General features: G+C 40.9%; 1 protein-coding gene across 2 annotated transcripts; it reads right to left on the reverse strand.

Annotated features, from left to right (window-relative positions):
- Positions 1-1,609: 1,609 nt before the first annotated feature.
- RPP30 (ribonuclease P/MRP subunit p30) lies at positions 1,610-21,041 on the reverse strand. Of its 2 annotated transcripts, none has more exons than XM_080911753.1 (11): positions 20,945-21,041; positions 19,689-19,744; positions 18,137-18,193; positions 17,724-17,798; positions 15,707-15,778; positions 10,562-10,651; positions 5,790-5,906; positions 5,261-5,290; positions 4,830-4,867; positions 4,257-4,336; positions 1,610-2,015 (listed from the first exon to the last, which is right to left on the reverse strand). In XM_080911753.1, exons 1-11 carry the CDS (start codon positions 21,024-21,026, stop codon positions 1,942-1,944), a joined length of 771 nt encoding a protein of 256 aa, XP_080767879.1. In that variant the 5' UTR covers positions 21,027-21,041; the 3' UTR covers positions 1,610-1,941. The 2 variants fall into 2 exon arrangements, with proteins under 2 accessions (XP_080767879.1, XP_080767878.1); XM_080911752.1 differs by having other exon boundaries at positions 1,611-2,051.
- Between the last annotated feature and the right edge of the window lie 290 nt (positions 21,042-21,331).

Raw genomic sequence — 21,331 nt, forward strand, 5'->3', positions numbered from 1 at the left:
CAATCTAAGATTTTTAAAAATCTACACTTGTCTTCTCACTTTTTTGTTGTGTCCTGTGTAGCCCGGGCTGGCCTTAAACTTGCTATGTACCAAGCATGTTGGAGAGCCACTGTTGTTCCCACATCCCAAGTTCTAGGTAGGGTTACAGGTTCACATCACCCCCTGGCTTACTGTTTTCCTGTGCTATTTTACTAATTTGGCTTAAATTTAAATCTTCCAACCACTTGAATTTACTGTTGGTGTGATAGAGCTATAGAGCTTAGTTTTTTTTTTTCTCCTAAAAGGAGAAGAGCAGATAGTGAATGCCACTTGCTATGTGACAGGCCTGCTCTGATGCTTCTATGACTATTATTTAACATTGGCAGTACTGCCATCTGTGAGAAAAGATGAGGCGAGGTCGAGAAAGACCATAGTTTGTCTTCAGTCCATGCACTTAACACACTGTACTAACTTTCTCAGAGAACCAGGTGTTCCAGTATCCCAAAGTAAACCTGGCATATTATTGGGGTGTGACCCTGTGCACCCTACTTTCACTGACCATTCTGAATTTCTGTATCAATAGGAAGCAGAAGTGATGGATGCCGGTACTTGCTCAGTTAACCTTCTCTAAATGAATTAATGAATCTAATTACTCTCTGTCCACAGGCTTGTCTCCCAGTAGAGTACAGATCCTGTCAAGTTGACCATTGATGTTAATGGTGGAAATGTATGCAGAGTTTCTTTATCCACTCATCTGTTGATGATGTCTAGGCTGGTTTCCCATGAACAGTGCTCAATGAACAGTCACGGGTGCTTGATTTTTACAGCAATTAAGCTTTACACGTGTGTGCACACACTACAGATGTCCCTATACAATACCCCACTGTCTTTGCTTCTTTCACTGTAGTTACACAGGCCAAGCTGGCCTCAAATTTGTGGTCTTTCTGCATCAGTCATAGTTGGGAACCTCTACACCTAGTACTGGTCAAGTCCTTTCCCTGCTATGTATGAAATTAAGAGTAGATACTGGTCATATCACATCCTTTTTTGCTATCTATTTGAATATTCATTTCCCTCATTTCTATTATCATGGGAAGAGCTAGCCTTACAATCCTGGAACAAAGGCTCGCTGATTTAATAATGTCTTCCTTGTTAATATTTGATCTCAGCACTGTGTCCATGAGATCAGCATAAGCACTCTTTAAACACCTGCGTTCCTCGTCTTCACCCCTCTTCATCCTTTTCCTTCAGCTAATTCCACCACATCCTTGGGGTCCTTACAGCAATATGGCAGAGATTTACAGAAATAGCTACCTACTCAGTCTAATAAACTTGTTATTGAAAATTATTTCAAAGGAATTTTTTTTTTGAGCCAAATGCTTTAGACCTATGGCAACTAGGAAAATCACTATTAGCTACGGAATGATTTCTAACTAAAGGGAGGAATGTATCTTAGGACAACTTGAAGGCAGGAGGGAATGAATAAAGGAGATAAGCACCTCTCCTGAGCCTCCTTCTGCTTTTACAAGTTCAGGATTCCTTTAATTCAAGCAGTACATCAAAGAGCTTACAAAATAATCATTCAGTTAAAGTCACCCCAAAACAGGGCTTAAGTCTTCAAAATAACTACTGTTTTGGATAGTAAAATTTGAAAATCTCTATGTACCAAGTAGAAAAACATTAATTTATTAATTTCAATATACATCTCATTTCAGTGTACCTACTGTTATTCATCACTTACATGAAAGATAAAATAGTTTTTCTCTTAAAGTATATCTAATTAAACTGTTAGTCTTTAAAAAATGCTTCACTGGATTTTATTTGCAGTTTTAATGGTCTGAATGTGAAGCTGTTTTTATAGACTGTTGGTTTCTAGTTTAATGAAAATATCAGCTCAGCAGAGTTTTATTTGCGCAGTGACCGAAGGGGAGGAGGCAGTGCGATGGGACCCAGGCCTTCTTCTCAGCCCTCACATTTAGCTTTCTTGCACGCCGGAAGAGATTCATCATCCGCTTCTGATGACCGGGGTTTCTTCACTGTGGAAATAATTCCAAAAGCAGTTTTTCTAGTTTCTGTAAAATAGAAATCATACTGAATAAAGATTCAACACAGTTTTACTTATTTCTGTTTTTTGAGACAGGATCTCGCCATGTAGCCCAGGCTGGACTTGAACTCCTTACACAGTCCAGCCAACTCTGATCCTCCTGCCTTAGTCTCCTAAGAGCTGAGATTACAGGTTTAACCAGTGTTATCCCATTTTCTTTGGCCTATAACCTGGTAAATAAGTAAACCACAGAGCGCTCTCTCTCTCAGGTGGATGCCATTTATGACTAGTATTTTTATTATCTAGTTTGTTCCAGAGGCTTTCCTCTTAAATAATCTGCAGAGCAGAAATTCTCCATTGCTTTCTCCATGGCATCTTATGCAGTCGGAACCAGCCACGGGCGCCGTCTAGCAACTGCCTAATGTACAATAAAAAGACGGAGAAATCACGAGCACAGATGCAGGAGGCACTTGCACTGCTCCACAGCAAGGGCTGTACTACCCTCATCCTATAGCACGAGCCACCATTCTCAACAGGCTATCAATGTACCCGACCAACAATGGCCTGGTGTACAACCACCATCTAACATGATCGTCGACAGAACACATAAAATCAAGCTCATGTTTATCAATCCTTTAAGTATGCTAATAATGAAGGGAAAAGGAGAAATTGTTTTGTATGCCCAGGTCAGTTGAGCAGTAGAGCTGAACTTAAATTTAGACAACTTGTGTTAAGCACACGTTAACAGGCCAGGTACTGTCATATGCAGAATATAAGATCCTTAGCAGTGTTTTTTTAAATGTTCAAAATGCTGGTTAAGTACTTAAAATAGACATATTAGAGTGAAGGCACACAGGACAGTCCCCTGCCTGATGAACTAAGGAGCACACTGAAAAGTGACCGTCTGAGGAAGAGCAGGGGAGGAGGAGACAGAGCAGCAATGCAGATGGGGCTCTGCCGCACCGTGGGCCTCACACTCCACTCGGGTACACAGCTGTTCATGTGCAGACAATGGAGACAGAGGGACCTGTCTCAGGAAGAAGGAGACTAATGGGAGGTGGTGTGAGGGAGTGGCTGGAGGGATTGGTCTGGGGCTAGGAGAAGAATCTGCACAAAGAGGACCAACGGTGTGTGTATGTGTGTGTGTGTGTGTGTGTGTGTGTGTGTGTGTGTGTGGTGTCGAGTGGCAGGGAATATGCACAAGAGACTAATGGGAGTGAGAAAGGAGGGGTACATGCTCAAAGCACATTTATTAAAGTTGCAAAGAAATGACCTTATGTGACCTAGTATAATATATTTACATAACCACCCCCCCCCCCAAAAAAAAAAATCCTTGGGAAAAACCCACCCAAGATACATAACAGTAGATGCATGATCATGTAAACCAAAACAAGAAACTTTCTGTGTTATAATAAAAACAAAAGTTATAGACTGAGTTTAGATAGCTGGTTTTAAAAAGACGATGTTTCTGTTTTTTTTTTTTTTTTACTTAGTGGTTTAATGTTTTTGTTTCTTTTCTGTTCCTGTTATAAGATACCCGGCTAAGAGCAACTCAGAGTAATGGGTTTACTTCAGCCCACACTGCAAGGGTAGAGTCCATTATGGTAGGGAGCTCCAGGGCTCAAGAGCCTGAAGCAGCTGGCCACATCACATTCCAAGTGAGAAGCACTGAGTGCTGGTGCTTAGCTTGCTTTCTCTGCCTTACACAATCCAGGACCCCTGCCCAGGGAGCAAGGCCTTCTCACTCCACTAACTAATCCCTGGCGTTCCCAAGGCTCACTGTAATCTAGATAACCCCTCACAGGTGATTCTGGAATGAGATAGTTCTAGATCCTGTTACACTAACACTACTATTCCCATTTCTGTCTCTGAAACTTTATTATTATTATTATTATTATTATTATTATTTTATTTTTAGCAGGGAGAAAGACCATCCAGAGAGAAGCAGAAGAGATGTCAAAAGCCTCTGAAAGTGTGGTTAGGGGACAATGTGTAGTTAGAAAAAAAACATTCAATAGTCATTTCTGTAATGCAAACTACATATAATGCACATACTACAGAAGGTAAAACCCGAAATGAGGACCTGGAACAGAATGTATGGTTGGAAGTGGTTGAGAACTAACTCTTTACAGAACTCTGTAGGGGGGAGAATAAAAGCACACATATGCCAATTATTTGATGACGACCTGCCTCTAACTGGACCATTCAGATCTTATTATAAGAACATGCTCACCTCCATGGAGAAATACAGCTCGGCAATTTGTGGACACAGCAGCCTTGCCTTCATTTTCAGACAGTCCAAACAGCAGCCCTCTGATATGGTCATTAAAGATTTCAACCCAGAGTCAGCCAAGGACATGAGACAACACAAAAACAAATGAAGGACAGCTCACCTGGTGGCAGCGGCAGGCAGACTAATCCTACAGATCTTGGCCTGACTGAGACCGGCACTGTTTTTATCCTGTACAGTCCTGTCTCTCTTTTCTGCTGCTTAATTGAAAACCAGGAAAGGATGAAGAAGTCTACAACTGGCTGTAATCGGCTTCCGAGGCTGCCGATCAGTAAACGTAACAATTGAAGGATAAGAAAACATCAGGCTAAGTTCTAATAGTACTTTTGATTACGTTTTCCAAAGGAAAATTCTAGTTCAGTGTGATGGCTCAGAAGATAAGGGTGCCTGCTACCAGCCCTGTGGTCGAGGAGGGTGCCCGAGACCCCTAAGATGTAAGTAGGAACTAACTCCTGAAGTTGTTTCTGATCAACACCCAATAGGAACACAGGTTTAAACAGAACACCGAGAGGATACAAGTTGGCCACGTCATACGGTCCTCTTATTTCCAAAGGCTAACATAAGAAAAATGCAAAATAAAATAAGATGTTATTAACATTTTAATTTTTTACCATAAGTAAGGTACAACTATATATGTAAAGATAAGAAAATTTCATAAATTAAGATCCTTACAATTGTGGTAAATTTCTAAAAAATACAATAAACCATATAAAGGGTTGTTAACAAGGTAAAGGGAAAAATAAAATCACTTTATTCTAGTTGATTTACAAATATAAACATACATAGGCAAAACCTGAAGGCCAAATGAATGGGATACATTTAGCAATTACCATGGGCAAGTCAGTTAAAAGTGCAAACAGGCAGCTTTCTGTGCTGTTTTCTTCAGTTGTTATGAAAGCGTAGTAAAGTTTTAACTACTGAGACGGAGTATTCTATGCTAGGCTTACCCTTTCTGCAGCACTGGACAGAATTACATTCTATAAAACAGAAAGTGAGCAATATCAATCTTAGGTAATTAATAAAACAGTGGAAGAATGGTACAGAACAAACGACCAGCAACCCCGTTTTAACATTTAAGGCTGAAATACTAAGTGATATTTTTTAAAGATAAGGTAAATAATTAGTGGGAAAGCATTGAGAGCTCATGTCACACCCGAGGCCACCAATAATCAAAGAAGAAGAAACTTTGTAAAAACATCTTAGTGCAGATGAATTAAAGGCTGTAACTTTAACTCACTCTGGGATAATTTCACTGAGGCAAACAACAAATCCCTTATCAAGACTAGAGGTTTTCGTCCCATCTTTCCTTCACATCTTATTCCTCCCCTGGGAGTTTTTACAAAATCTTGTAAAGCTCATTGAAATCAAAGAATCTAGTGCCTTGAAATTTTCTGCTTAAGGCAAGGACTCGGTAGACAGCGCAGACACACTGCTAAACGCCTGAGGCAGAAAGCATCCTCGGCGCTGGAACTATACCTTTCCTTTGCAGATCTGCATCAGATTGAGGGCATTGGAGATTGTGTACCTTCTCATCGTCGTGTCTCTGATAGCAGGACCATAGACAAGTTCAAAGCCCAGGCCTCGCTCAATTGCCTTTACCAGAAATAAAGAAGACAAACTGTAAATGTTAAAGACAAGTATGCTAACTACTTCCCTCTGAAGTCTCTCCAGCTCCCTTCTCTCCTCTATGCATGTCTCCTACATGGGAAGGGACTTCGTAAACAAAGGCAGACCCACATACACGTCAGCTGTGGGAAGTGACCTATATCAACAGGAACTGCAGAGGTGGAGGACAGCAAAGTCTGCAGTGTGGAAGTGCACAGGGCTACTGCTCACATGGCCCAAAGAAAAGGATGTGCTTCCCATATGCAGGAAAACTGAGCCAACAGAGAGCCAAGCAACTTGACCCAGGAATGAAGAAAATGAAGATGAAGACCCGAAGGGCCTGAGGAACAAGAGCAGGGAACCTCACGGCTATGTCATTCATTGCACATAGTAGGACAACTGAACAATGACCACCATGGCTAACAGAACCCTCTGTGTGAAGAACGGTGCTACTTAGAAAAACACCGTGGCTGAGACTCACAGACATGTCCCCACCTCACATTGTCTAACAGTGTTTAAGGCTCACTGAAAGAAAGGGGAAACATGAGGGGCTTTAGTATGCAGCGAGAACCAGACAGGAATTGCTAAAGTCATGTAGGTTATAGTGGCTCGCTGAACACGTGCAGAGAGCACAGCTGGCCCCGTCCAGACAGGACAGTCTCTGTAGGTGAACTTCTATGCATCTCGCGCCTCAGTCCCCAGGAGTGGAGGGACTAATCTCACAGACCTGAAGTCACCCTACAGGTATACAACAAAGGCTCCTTCTGTTCTTCCTTGAAATTTCTTTTTCCATGCTCCACCCTTACATTTCTTTCGTTTTGTTCTATGGTCTTATAGTAGCTTTTACATTTTCCTACATCTTTCCCCCACTTCTAACTCTCTGGCTTGTATTCCTTCTAGGAATGGTATTTGCTGCAACACTGCTGGCACTGCAATGAAACATGCACCTCATTTCCTTGCCTAGCTTTTACACTTCTTACAGCTGGTACAACAGCTCCTCCTTGAAACTCGAGGCCACGCACGAGACAACACTGCTCACTGTGGAACATCTAGGAACTGGGATGAACTTGGTGAAGGAAATCCACAGATAAAGAAAAACATTGTTTTGGTCATTTCTAGTTAGCTCCTCAGCTCTTTTGCTAAGTTAATTAGACAAAGGAGCTCAATTCATATTTCCCCACCCTTCCAGTTGCAGACGTTAACGATTGGGCAGTCAGGAATAAAGGATGTGAATAATATGGTGCTGGATGATCAGATCCCTAAGTGCTTCTAGGTGAATGAATTTAAACTTTTAAATTTGTATGGGAATTACAGCAAAATAAAAACTCCCTTTGAGAGAGAGGAATGGGTAAAATAGGATAGAAATGCTGGGTTATTTTCTTTCACACGTGATTTTGGTCTTGGTACATTAATCAGGCTCACTTTAAAACTGCTAAGAAAACTCCTGAGAAAGAAATTAAAGATAATGTGGTATTGAAGGCTGTGAGTATTTCTTTCATAAAACTTGCCGTTTTAGATGAATAAAATATAGTCATTACCTGATCTCCTGCTCCTGAGAGCATTTTTATGTAAATTGCTGTCAGCTCATCACATCATGTGATTGTTCAAAATAATGTCTTCACAGAGAATGACAGAGCCTGCCTGATTGGCTTTTGTTCTCATGCCTGAACACAAGTGCCTGAATAGGCAGATGATGAGGTGTTTTTTTTTTTTTGTTGTTTTTTGTTTTTTCCCCCCTAAGAAATAAGTCACAATGATGTCATCAAGGGCAGTATGTGATGCTTGGACCAGGAAATATTTGCAATAAAATTCCATGTACTAAAAACTTAAGCTAAGCTTTGGAGAAGCAAGAATGGAAACCAACAGTTTATTCTAGGGCAGTGCGCTGATGGCTCGCCCTCAGAGCCAATGCCTCTGCTAAACTCAGGGTAGATAGCCTTCCAGTGTATCGTTCATTCAGGTCTCTTTATCACCTGACTCACTGATCAGAGACACATAAGGAAACACCGAGTCCTTGCGTCGGCTCGCACTGCCCTGCTTCCACTGCTGTAATCACTTTCATTTATTTCTTCTATGTTCTTCCAGTTTTGTCATATAAACAACTGTGAATACATGTCATGTTTTCTTTTGTCTTACCTAAAATGTGGCTTGCTATATAGTCTTATCTTGCCTGATTTGAAAGCTTTTTCATGCCAGCTTGTAGGTTCCATTTTCTTGTACAGCTGCCAAGTACTCATTACAGAGGTGTAACAGACACAGTATTTAGAAAGCCTTTACTAGTAGATGCAGGTCAGATTATTAGCAGGATAAACACTAGAGGAGAACAGCTGGGCATCATGAGTCTAATTGTGTCCCAAGCCATACAAGATATCTCCCACTCCTAACCTTCAGTATCTCAGACTATAACGGTCACTGGAGATTGGGCCAGTGCAGGTGATCAAATGAGGTGACTGCTATTCTTAGCCAGAGACACACAGGGAAAACATGTTTACAACAAAGAGAGAGAATGACGTTACTGTGGTCAACAAATCACCACCAGTCAGGAGGACTCAAAGAAATGCTCCTTGTGGTTTTTGGAGAAAGTATAGCCTGCTCACACCTTGATTTCAGCCATGTTGTACTTCGAATGGATAATGTCTCTCACAAGCCCATGTTCTGGGCACTTGGTACCCAGCTGGTGGTACTGTTTTGGGGGCTGTGGAGGCTTTAAAAGGTAGAACCTATCTAGAGGAAGAGGGCTGCTGAGGTTTTAGACCAGCCTGCTTCCTGTTCCCCACCTTGCTGTCATCACAGCTGCCTGCTGCCCCACCTTCCCACTGTGCTGTGTCCCCACAATCTGAGCCAGCACAGATCCTTCTATCACATTGCTTCTGTTACATTTCAGCAATGAACAGAACTGATACAAACCGCAAGGAGGGAAGTGGTGTCTTTTGACGCATGCTGCTGAAAAGAATGTCAGGACCCTGGCTTTGTCCACTTCTCTCAATTTTCCGGCCATCATGAAGTGACAATTGTTTTATTAAAATTTAAACGTGTGTATGGTATGCATGAACCAGTTTGTACCATGATGTACTTGCTGTCTTGGCACACCTATATAATACAATTTGCCCCAAATGAAAATATAGGCACCTGTTTCTAGTTTTCTCTAATGAAAGTAAGTGAATAAACGAATAGGGACGTTTCTGCTTCCAGAGTAGCTCAGAAGAGCTATTAGATGTTTTTTTTTTTTTTCTCTATAGTTTGGCACTTTTCAGAAACCATCTAATAGTATACACTTAGGGTTAGGACATAAGCCATCTCACTTTCCACACCAAACAATCTACTCCCCTCACTGTTGTCCCTAATCCTCAGGCTCAAACAGAAACTCGGCAGGAGAAAAGGGAGCCAAAAAATGAAGAAGATCCAATTCTACAACAGGTAGAGTAAGAAAATTGTCCACTTTGAAAATAATAGTTGAATTCTGACGTAAGTCATCATAGGGTTCAGAATGCTTCTAAACCTTTTTTATTGGATAATAGTTTTTGATAACATAACTGAGTTCTGGAAGTCACTATGCTAAAGAATATTTTTAGGTTCTGGCCAGCAAAGCAAATAGTTACCAGCTGCACTGACCTCATAGCTACCAAATCAGTTACTGGTGTGAGGTAATACTACCTTCCTATCATGGAAATGGGGCAGGGTGAGCGTGAGACTTAGAAGGCAACATGGCAGATGAAAGATGAAGGTATAGGAAAAAGAGAAAATTATATTAGGATAAATGAGAACAGTCTATGTCAAGAGGGAGAAGAAAATCCCTGAACACATGGCTACCCTGTTCTAACGGTTCTTCTGGGAGCCAGGCTCAGTACACTGCAACCTCACTGGCCATTCCTGGTGACTGCACACCATTTCCTTTTGTATCTCAATGTTCTGGTGTCTCAAGGACTCTGTGTCTTTACCTTTCCTTTTCCATCCTAATGTCAATATTAGTATCTTATTATTAAATATCGACTTGAGAAATATTTTTCATAAATTTTAGTTCCTAAGCTTTTCAAAACACATCTCAGTAGCTAATTGAATTCCTTCTTGTTTTCTTGGGACAAGGTCTAAGTGCACTGCTGCTTGTCTTGAACTTCTGACTCAAGTGCCTCTTGAGTAGCTTGGAGTGCCAGCACACTCAGATACTTTCCTTTCTTGTGTGTGTGTGTGCGCGCGTGCGTGTGGTGTGAGGGAGCCGGTGGTGTCTTCCTCAATTGCTCTTTACACTGTCACGGAGGCAGGGCCTCACACCTGACCCCAGAGCTGCCTGACTCAGTCCAGGTTGTCAGATTGTTCCCGTTTCTCCATGCGGAGATTAAAAGCAGATTGCTATGGTGTTTATGTGGGTGCTGGAGATTCGAACTAAAGATCTCATGCTTGCACAGAAAGCACTGTATCCACTGAGCCACCCTGTAGCTCCCAGCTTAGGTAATTTCTATTTTTTAAGTTTGCTCTCTTCTTCTTTTGGTCAGCTTAGAAAAACAAAATTCTCTTTTCAGACACTGCTCTAATTATTAACTACCCAGGTTCTGTTCCCTAAGAATACAGGCTTCTTTTGCTCCTTTTCTAGTCGCAGACACACATTTCTACAGACCCAAGTTCAGAACACAAAGAGCAACACTTACCACATTGACAGGAGGTCTTTTGAAGTAAAATGGTAATTTCTCTGTTACAGTTATACAGACTAAATCCACATCTAAATGTGTACAAGCAACCTGCCAAGAAGAAAAAAATAGATTAACAGAAAACTGGAACGAGAGACATGGTCACACCCAATACATAGAAACACAGACAGCTGGCTTACTCTGCAGATGTCACCATAGTTCTGTGTTGAACTACTACAAGGCTACTTGTTTACTATTCTTTCAGGCATGGCTTGGATGGTTTAATTCTCAAAAGTCAGGGCCTGAAGGCCCTCTAACTCATAAAGATTTTATATATGAATGAGTTGGTTAGATAGGATCAGTATCTAGAATTACTTTGAATCATTCCAGAAAACAGAAGGTAATGTTCTGAAATCTGAGGAACTGGAAGGCTGAGATGAATGCATGCATAGTGCATTCTCCAGGAGCCATTTTCCTGAGCATCTTTCTGCCAGGGATTATCCAGGTTTATAGTTCCAACCAGACTATGGTGTGGCTAAGAACTAGCACGGCACGGCTGATGGCCTTTTCTTCATATACTAACAGAAACAGTTTAACAAAGAGTTAAAGCAGAGCTGAGAGAAATCAAATGAAAATGCAGTCTTATAATTGTTTGTTGAGCGACTCTCCACATTCACCTCTAAGAGTTTTGAAAGTAGTTGTATAAACCACATTAAAAAAAATGAGACAAATATGGCAGCTAAGATAAACAGAATACTTAGGGAGGAAAGCAAAGCTACTGAAAGATTATAGATTCCAAGTCAGAAGATACTGCAAGTCAGGAGAGACCTCAATGAAAATCATTCAGCCCATATGTGTATGTATGTATGTATATACACATACATACATATATATGAAAGAGTTCTTATACATGAGTAAGTTGGCAAGTTAGGATCAGATTTATAGAGGTAAAAAGAATTGGCTGTTCTGTACCATGTTGAAAATATTATTGCTGGGCAGTTAAGAACATTTATTTATTGCTTTTGCAGAGGACCTGGGTTCAGTTTCCAGAATCCACATGATGGCTTACAGTGATCCACAATTCTAGTTTCAGGGGATCCAACATGGTCTAGCCTCTGTGAGCATTAGGCAAAGATGTGATGTACAAGCACACACAAGAAAAAAAAATTAAACCACCCCTACCTCAAGTGCTGATGCATTCTTGCTAAGTCAGTGTCTGTAGTATGAATAGTCAAAGGAGTGATGTAAGGAACAGGGGAAAGAAAGTATTGGTAATACTGGGAAATGGGCACAGTTCTTCAGCAGTGACAGATGTCACATCTCACCCATTTTCCTCAGAATGTCAAGCTTTGGTCATTCTTGCCCCAGACCCATGGCTGAGTGGTGACCAGAGGCCATATGACTTAAACAGTCATAGTTCCATGGTAAGCCTGAGAAACAGCTCTGACAGAAACCCTGGGATCCTAAGGAATCTGCACATCTCAACTGCTCCAGCTGTCTAACTCACAAAGAACGACTGAAGAGGAACTGAGCTGAGTTCAGCGTCTGTCCATTTTTAGTAACACATTGAGGAGCACTTCAGCAAGAGCCAGCACCATTTTACTTCACTGATGTTGCTGAGGATCAGACCTGGGTCTTGAGAATGCCAATGCTTTACCACTGAGCCACAGCCCTGGTCACTGTTGAAAGTTAACATGCTCAGACCAGCGTTATCACCTATAGACATATTTTATAGGGGCTCTAGGATTATATTCTATAGCTATAAACTTTACACAGGCTAGGAACGATATAGTTCAAGAACAGTCATTGTCAGACCAATCACAAAAAAGAGGAGAGAATTAAAAACCTCTCCATTTTACTTCAGTAACTTATGACCCCCTTGGTCTCTTAAAGAACAGACTATGACATTAGTTTTAAAGGATGAGGTACATTTGTAATTACAGAACTCACATGCTATAAGGTACTAAAAGCATAGTGATAGGAAGGATGGAGGGAGACAAGGGACAAGAAGTAGGTAAATATTTCTGAAAAAACATAAAAGAATGCTTGCAGTGGTCACCTCTGGAGTGAGTAAGCTGGAAGCTGTAGATGGGGAGGAATTTCTGAGGAGATGCGTGAGAAAGTCAGTGTTGGCTGCCTCTGAAGAAGTTTCAGTTGGGAAGGCACCATTTTTATACATATGCTCCTGTGCTGTTTAAAGTTACTCTCACAAACCTAATTAGTTTTAAGGAAAAGATGGTGCATTTTTAATGATCCTGGTCAATGGTCCCCTAGTAAGGCTGAACTGGGTTCCTCTCACCTATGGGGAAGGCACTGGTGAAGGACATGTGCTGCTAAGAACTTTCAGCCACAGAGGACGGTTTCACCTGGCTCCTCTGACCCTCAAATTTAAAATGTTTCAGACTGAATTATTTGGTGGTTTAACTTTCTATCAATCCAAATGTTCAATTGGTTCATTCAAAGAACTATGTGTTGCAGGGACACGTGTCCATGTTCTTAGCACTGGGGAGGCTTAATCTAATATTCCCCAAATCATTAAAATGATTGAATTATGTCTAAAATGGTTTTGGAGCTAAGTGCCTCAGTTTTCTCAGGAAATTGGTAGATTGTATATGAATTTACTTAGCCATTTTTAACCTCTTTTGGGACAGGAACAGAGGCATCTATGATGGTTTACAGAAAGTTTGTCACCATGAAAATATACAAGCATATGCATATTCTGTCATTACAGCATACAGAGCACAGGGGGACAGCAAGGAGCCATTGCCACCCCTTTACCCTGGGTGTCTTTCACTGGTGTCAGCATTTACCATTCATTCCACACCAGGAAAAGTCAGGCTTGCCAAACAGAGACACCCACAGACAGTGCCTCTCAATGCAGTGTATGCACAAAGTTTACCTAAAAGTATCCCAAATGGAGCTGGCAAGGCTAGATTTCCAGTGATTTGTAATCCAGTAGATTAGATCTAATAATCTGTAATTTAATGATTATTCCAGAGAAATCTGAAGCTGAAAGACTTAGGCTGTGTCCTGAGGATGCTACCTTGGAAGATGCGTGCAGACATCCTTCACGCCCTGCAAAGGCAAAGTCTGAAAGACTGCAGGAGCAAGACAAGACCAGAACATTTTAAAACTACATCCTTGCCAGGGGTGGTGCTTATCTTAGAACTCAATATGCAATCAAGCTGGCCTCAAATCCAGAGATCCACCTGCTTCTGCCTCTGAAATGCTGGTAATGGAGTTCTGGTAGTAAAGGCCACCACACCTGGCCCACAGAGGTGTTTAATCATTCCTTAATCTACCACAAATATGTGAGAATTAATGTGATTTTGTATTTCATAAAAGAAGCCACCAAAGGCAGGGTGGTGTGGTTTGTGTGTACACAGGCATCTTAGATAATTGATGGTTCTTGGTGTTTCCCTCTGTCAACATCATCAGCAGCTGAAGCTGGGCACCAAGACAGTTTCAGTCTCCTTAGTCAATGGCTCCCTCTACTGGATAAACTCAGGGAAAAAAGATGTGCCTAGAGTTTTAAAATTTTTCTTAAAAAATGGTGAGCCTGAAAACATACAAAGTAACATCATATGGACTCAACAGGTTATATTTAGAGACATATATGCATGCAATAAAAATTAATGAGTAAGTAGGTCATGGGTTTGGAACAGAGTAAAGAGGGGTATTTGGGAAGGTTTAGAGGAAGAAAAGGTGAGAGAAAAACATATTTAAAATCTTAAAAATAAACAACAAAAAAGAAAATACCACAGTTTTAAAAATGGGTGTAAGATTAAAAAACCTAAGAGCAGCATTTCTTCCCTGCAATATTATTTCGGCAGATAGTACCTCTTTGGGCCTAAGTCAGGAATACAGAACTCTATCTAAAAGTAATTATACCTCACTTTGGTCAGTAAACTGTATTCCTTTAAAAAGTATTTTCTCCCCACTTAAAAGGACATGGGCAGTCAGTCTGTCCTGAAGACAAAGTGAGCTGAGCTCTCCTCTTCTGAAAAAGCAACAAAAGGTCAATTCTAAAAGAGCAAAAGGGAATCAACTCACAAAGGCTCTCAAGAGGACAGAGGGAAATCATATTGGCATGTGATTGGATCTGAGGGATTTCTGGAAGACTAAGGGCTGACACTCACACTGGCATATGGGTTACATCTCAGAGCCTGCAGAGGAGGAAGCCGGGCCAGAGAGGGGCTTGCCCTTTTCTTCTATCACTGGTAGGAGTAGATAAGGCCAGAGACTGAGGTGGCTACTGAGTAAAAGAGATGAATTCACCAAGGAGAAATGTTAAGTGAATAAAGTATAGAGAAAGAAACAGGAGAAAACTCATGAGCTATTTCACACTGACTCCATCAAATGTCTCCCAGGATGGCCCAAACCAAACCAAACCAACATGCCACTTAAGTATGGCCCTATGACAGTGGTTTTCAACCCATGGATTTCAACTCCTTGGAGAGGGAATTGAAAAATCCTTTCAGAGGGGTCATATATAAGATATTCTACATATCATTCATTTATAATTTCATATTGGCAGCAAAATTACAATTATAAAGGAAGCAATTTATAGTTAGGGGTCACCATAACATGAGGTATTGTGCTAAAGGGTCATAGCGTTAGGAAGGTTGAGAACAACTGCTCTTTGAAATCCCAGAGCCTTGAGTGCAAACAGAAAGTTCTAAGTTTCCAGATAGGGCCTGATGTCAATTTTGCCACAACCTAGACTCACCTGGGAGGACAGTCTTAGTGAGGGACTTATCTACACTGACTGGTCATAGATTACGTCAAGGGGAATTATCTTAATTAAGACAACCAATGTGGAAAAACTCAGTTCATTGTGGGAAGGACTACTCCCCAGGTACAGCGGTGCCATGATGGTAGCGTCTTGAACTGTTTAAGAATGGAGAAACAGCGTAGCACAAGCAACCAAGTGCACACATAAGCATCTCTCTGTTCTGGACTGTAGACATGTTAGCAGCAGCTGTCTGAAACTCCTCCTTTGGCTTTCTGACAATGACAGACAGCAACTAATCCTTTCTCCCGTTGTTTTTACCTGATTATTTTATCACAACAAATGAACTGAAACTAGAAGACAGAGGTCCTACTACGGTATAACAACAGACTTATATAATGAGAAGACACGACTCGGTTTCACCTGTCACTTACATGAAAAAGCTTTTCTGTTTTTGGAAACACTGCAACAATATCATACAGCCGAACCCTTGAAGAAGTTGCTCTCTATAAGACAAAAAGAATGTTATCATACAAAAAATATAAACAGATGCGTGATCATCTAGTGATACTAAACGTCCTCAGACTTAACCCAATTCTCCTGCCTCAGTCCTCTGAGTGATGAGGTGTTAGGTACCACACCTGCCTCAAGTGCTCACCACCACTCATTTGGGAGCTGACTCAGGAGAGCACACACTCACAAGTCATGGGCCGTGGCTAGATTTCCATGACTGATGAGGTAACAAAGATGGGAGCCTTTTAGAAGACAAATGTCCTTTTTAACCCAAATTTGTAACCATTCAGAGAATATAGAGAAATGCTAAATTACTTTAAAAAAATGGAACAAAGAGTAAATCCTGAGACAGCTTTCTATTGTACAAAGTAATCAATCTATGCACATGTAGATGAACTTTTTTTCCACTATAAAAAACCAGACTAAACTCTAGAAGCTGTAAGCTTGCAGCTTTGTATGGGAAAGAACATGAGACAGGTGATGCTCAACTTCCTGGAGTAGGAAAGAATGCATCTTATCTTTTATTTCACAGAGTCACAGTAAAGAGACTTTGAGTTTAGGGCGACTTTGGATATTTTAGAGAAGCTTGAACTTTGACAGAGACTGAATTTTATTTACTTGTTTTGAGCCAGGGTTTCTGTGAGCCCAGGCTGGCTTGGAACTTACTATGTAGAACAAACTGTCCTTGAACTCAGATATCTACCTGTCTCTGCCTCCAGAGTACTGGGATTAAAGGAGTATGTGCCAATATAATCTGTTGAGACTGAACTTCTGAAGTGTTTGAATTCTTAAAGACTGTGGGATTTTTCAAAAGTTGGAATGTGGGGCTGGAGAGATGGCTCAGCAGTTAGGAGCACCGGATACTTTTCCAAAGGTCCTGAGTTCAAATCCTAGCAACCATATAGTGGCTCATGACCATCTGTAATGGGATCTGATGTCCTCTTTTGGTGTGTCTGAGGATGGCTACAGTGTACTTTTATATATTAAATAAATAAATCTTTAAAAAAAGTTGGAATGTTTTATATTATAACACTACTGCATATGGGATCCTGGAGATGAACAGGGAAGGAAAGGAAAGGTTATGGCTTAACAGGGATGCATTTGTGTGTCATGCTGACAAGAGGTCAACTATGCTGGCTATTGTCAACCTGAAGTTAGAGACATTTGGGAAGTGGGAACCTCAACTGAGAAAACGCTCCCACCAAACTGGCCCGCAGGCAAGCCTGTGGTGCATCTTCTTGAATGATGACTGATTCAGGAAGGCCTGTTAATTATGGATGGTGGTACTGGGTGCTATAAGAAAGTAGACTGAGCAAGTCATGAGGAGCAAACAGGAAGCAGTGTTCCTCCAGGGCCTCTGCATCAGTTCCTCCAGGTTTCTGCCTCAAGTTTCTGTTAAGACTTCTAAGCTTAAATAAACATTTCCTCTCCAAGTTGCTTTTGGCCATGGTATTTTATCACAAGAAAAACACAAAGACAGCCCTCAGTGGAACTGGTTTAGTTGTTATTGCTGTAGCTGTCGTTGTTCTCATTTGGTAGACATAGCTAGGTAAGACCATCTCATATGACTGTGACACACAAACTCACAATAAAAATACTGTTCAATATAAATTTAAATGCCAGATATAAGAAAATACTTAGGTCTAGGATAGGTGAATACACATAAAACACACTTACTGTTTAACAAGAAAACCTTAAACCTAATAATATACACAAGAATGAAAAAATACATTCAAATGTACAGTCCCTGACTGCTGGAATCATGAAACATTTCTTCTCTGTTGGCACCTTTTAGCTTTTTGGAAGAGACACTTACTGTGCATCTTCTACACACAAGGGACACAGGCGGTGAAAGGACAGGCTGAGATGTAGTATGGCAATATTTAACATTAGCTAGTATAGCTTAAGAGGCAAATGGAGAGAAATAATTAAACTCACCAAAACATTACAGTGAGATGGGTCTGTAACTATAATTGTCAATCTAGTTAAAATTTTAATTGGTCTTGATTTTCCCTATGGAGAAAACAAACAAAAAACTATTAAAAAAAAAAGATAAAACACAATTGATTGTCTTTTTATCAGTAAAAATCATAAAAGTTACAAAGGACAGTAAAGATCAACAAAGCATGCTTGTTCCACAGGAATTTATGACAGCAGAAGACACTATGTTTGTTCATCCAGTAAATCACATGCTGAATAATGTAACAGCCGTAGGACTGGGGAAGGAAGGGCACCAAGCATGACCTGATGGCAGGAGGAGGCAGGCAAGGCTCACGTTAGCGAGCACTAGGGGAGGGTGGGCATGTTTGAATTAAAGAACACACAGGACACTCAAATGATAAAATGCCTACCTGTACAATTGGTAAAGTTGTGAAGAGCTCAGAAACTGCTACTGGCTTTTCAATTTCCTACAACAAATGAAACACAGTCATTCTGGTTACATCATAAAGAATGAAACACAGCAAAACACTTTGTGCCTCTCAGGGGGTAAAAAAAATCCAAGAAAGCTGACTTCTGGTATTCAAATGTACTAAATTGCTTTTGTCTTTCGTCTTGTTTTTTTTAAAGAATTATTTATTTATTTTATTTATATGACTACACCATAGCTGTCTTCAGACACACCAGAAGAGGGCATCAGATCCTATTACAGATGGTTGTGAGCCACCATGTGGTTGCTGGGAACTGAACTCAGAACCCCTTGAAGAACAGTCAGTTCTCTAAACCACTGAGCCATCTCTCCAGCCTATTAGAATTCTTTCTTTTTTAAGGAAAGAAACTAAAGAGCAGAAACTAAGAATAGATGCTAAGATAAGAATAGATGCTACGAACATCAGAGGATAAGAGTAAAGGCCAGACTGTGGTGGTGTGTGCTTGTCTGCCTGCTTTTAATTCCAGCACTCAGAGACAGGAGGATCTCTGCGTTCAAAGTTACCCTGGTCTAGAGTGAGTTCCAGAACAGCCAGGGCTACACACAGAAACCCCGTTAGAAAAAAACAAAACAACTCTCAAAACAAAAAGCAAATCTTAAAGACAGAAATGACATATATACAGTTGTTTGCCTAAAAAAAAATATACATACTGATAGTCTATCAAAGAGAGAAATCAGTCAATGAATTCATTAGACCATGGTAACAAAGTAAATTAGATACTATGCTTTCTTTAACAGCAATGTACTTTTAAATATCTTTGAAAGTAACATAGTTAATATAAACTCAACATGAGGAATCCTTATGCTGTATTAGAGTCTTTCATAAACAAAACAAAAATCATTTGTATGAATATGTGTTCAATTGCTAAGGTAAATAAACACAGGGTGTTTTTAAGAAATATAGCTGAGGTTCAGGGATTCATCACAGTTGGTACAGTGCCTTCTAAAATGCATAAGACCTTTGCTATGGGCCTGTAATCTCAGCACTGGGAAGCTAGAGGCAGGAGGTCATCCTTGGCAACAAAAGAGTTCCAGGCCATAGTGAGACATATAATACCTTGCCTCAAAAAAGAAACATGCTTAGGATGATGGATCCCTGCCTGTCAATTTGACTAAATTAGAAGTGATCATGGAAACACACCTCTGTGTATTTCTATAATGGCCTTCCCACCCTGAATGGGAGCTGTGCTACTTCATGGGTTGGGGTCCTGAGGGAATTAACTAAAAAGGAGGTGAGACGAGCTCCACCATCCATCTCTTTCTGCTTCCTGACTGGGGAGAAACTGTGACCAGCCATTTTGTGCTCCTACTGCCATGATGGACTGTATCTTCATCTTTTGTAGGTATGTCGTCATAGCAACAAGAAAAGTAACTAGGACTTACACTTGTTTCTAGTTCCATATTCCCAACTCACACATGAATATTTATAAGTACTTGCATTTAGTGACCAATTAGCATGTGAAATTCTACTTTACCCGTTTCTTTTCCTTAAAGTCAACAATGTGATTGATGGCAACAACGGAGTATCCCACTGTAAAAAAAAGAAAAATTATTTAAAAAATATTCTTTCTTGCTCACAATGATTATACTGACATGATATTCTAGAGTATGAGATAGGGATGCAGCTAAGTGTTAGAATGTTTGCTTAGCATACACAAAGTTCCGGATTCAATTTTAAGACCTAGAAAATAAGGAGGTGGAGCAGGAGGCAGATCTGAGCCCTATTGCTAATATTGTTACTTAAGGTGAAGTTCTGTCATCTGTCATGTGATGTTAACAGCAGACAGGACTGTCAAGTGTCATGAAAATTAAGTGAAAAAGCACCAGCATTTTAGAAGAGTACATATATTTACCTGTCACATTTAGAAGCCAGGGACATATTTAAGCTGCAGTTTATGTTAACACAATGTTAAAAACTCAAGTTCATATGCCTTTCTGCCACCTTGTTATCATTCATTTCTTCTGCGATGCCCTGTCTATTTCCTCTCTTTCTTTAGAAGCAATGGAGTGGTGAGTCTTTCACACCTCTTTTGAGGTACTCTACAATAAGAGATAAGGACCACTACAGGCCTGCCTTACCATCACAACAGTTAGTGTACTTGTCCTCAGTACATTTAAATCATGACTCTTGTCTTTAAGTTGCCTAAATACCGACAGGATGACAGGGTATTAATATTAAAAGATAATGACAAAATAGCGGTCCTTCCTCCTATCTGTCAGTCCAGTAACACCCTACTTTTCTTCCTCTGGAAGGAATTTGATAATCTATTATTTGGCAAGCTCTATGCCAGGTGAGAGCTCACATGATCAATGTTCATCCTCAAGGAACTTATGATGCTCGAGAGAAATGAGGTAACACCCTTTCCATTCTCTAGACTTCTACAGTAGTTCCTGACCGCTTTCTGTATTTGACAGAGGTCGTGTGACTGGCTTAGGGGTCCAGTACCCGTTTTTATCATTTATCAGCTCGCAGGTCCTATGACAATCCCTCGACCTCTTAGGCCTCTGTTCTCTCCCTTTGCACTAATGCCTGGGCAAACACAAGCAACAAAAAACAGCCTTGCCAAGAGCCTCTGAGTTTCTTACGCAGGGGATCCGGGTGCAGATAATACTGCAGCTATTATCTGCCTCTAATCAGGCAGATCCCACGAGAGACCCGAATGGCGCCTGAAAAAAAACTAGCAAACAAGCTGGATGGTATGGCGGAACAACGCGAAGCTAGCAGACTCACGGTGAGCAGCGGTCTCCACGAGTCCGCGCAAAGCCTTCGGGTCTGAGCCCGCTCTTAGATCCAAATCTGCGAACGCCGCCATGCTGACATCCCAGGAGCAACCACGCGTCAGTCTGAGCAGCCGCCGTTTGCCCCGCAGGCATGCTGGGAGTTTTAGGTTGTTCCACGGGCATCTTGGGATTTGTAGTTTTCCTTTCTCAGTCGTCTAGTGTCAGCAGAGACGATCCTATCCCCTTGGAGCCAGTCAAAGTTAGTGTGCTGGAACCCACAGCCTCATTTATGCGTAATTTGAACGAGAATGTTTGGTACTCTGTAATGGGGCTCAAATCTCCCATGCTTCTACCATACGGCAATGCAGAAAGGGATTCATTTTAAAGGAACCCATAG

This window comes from Micromys minutus (assembly GCF_963924665.1).
Source record: "Micromys minutus genome assembly, chromosome: 2".
In the NCBI taxonomy this organism is placed as follows: Eukaryota; Metazoa; Chordata; class Mammalia; order Rodentia; family Muridae; genus Micromys; species Micromys minutus.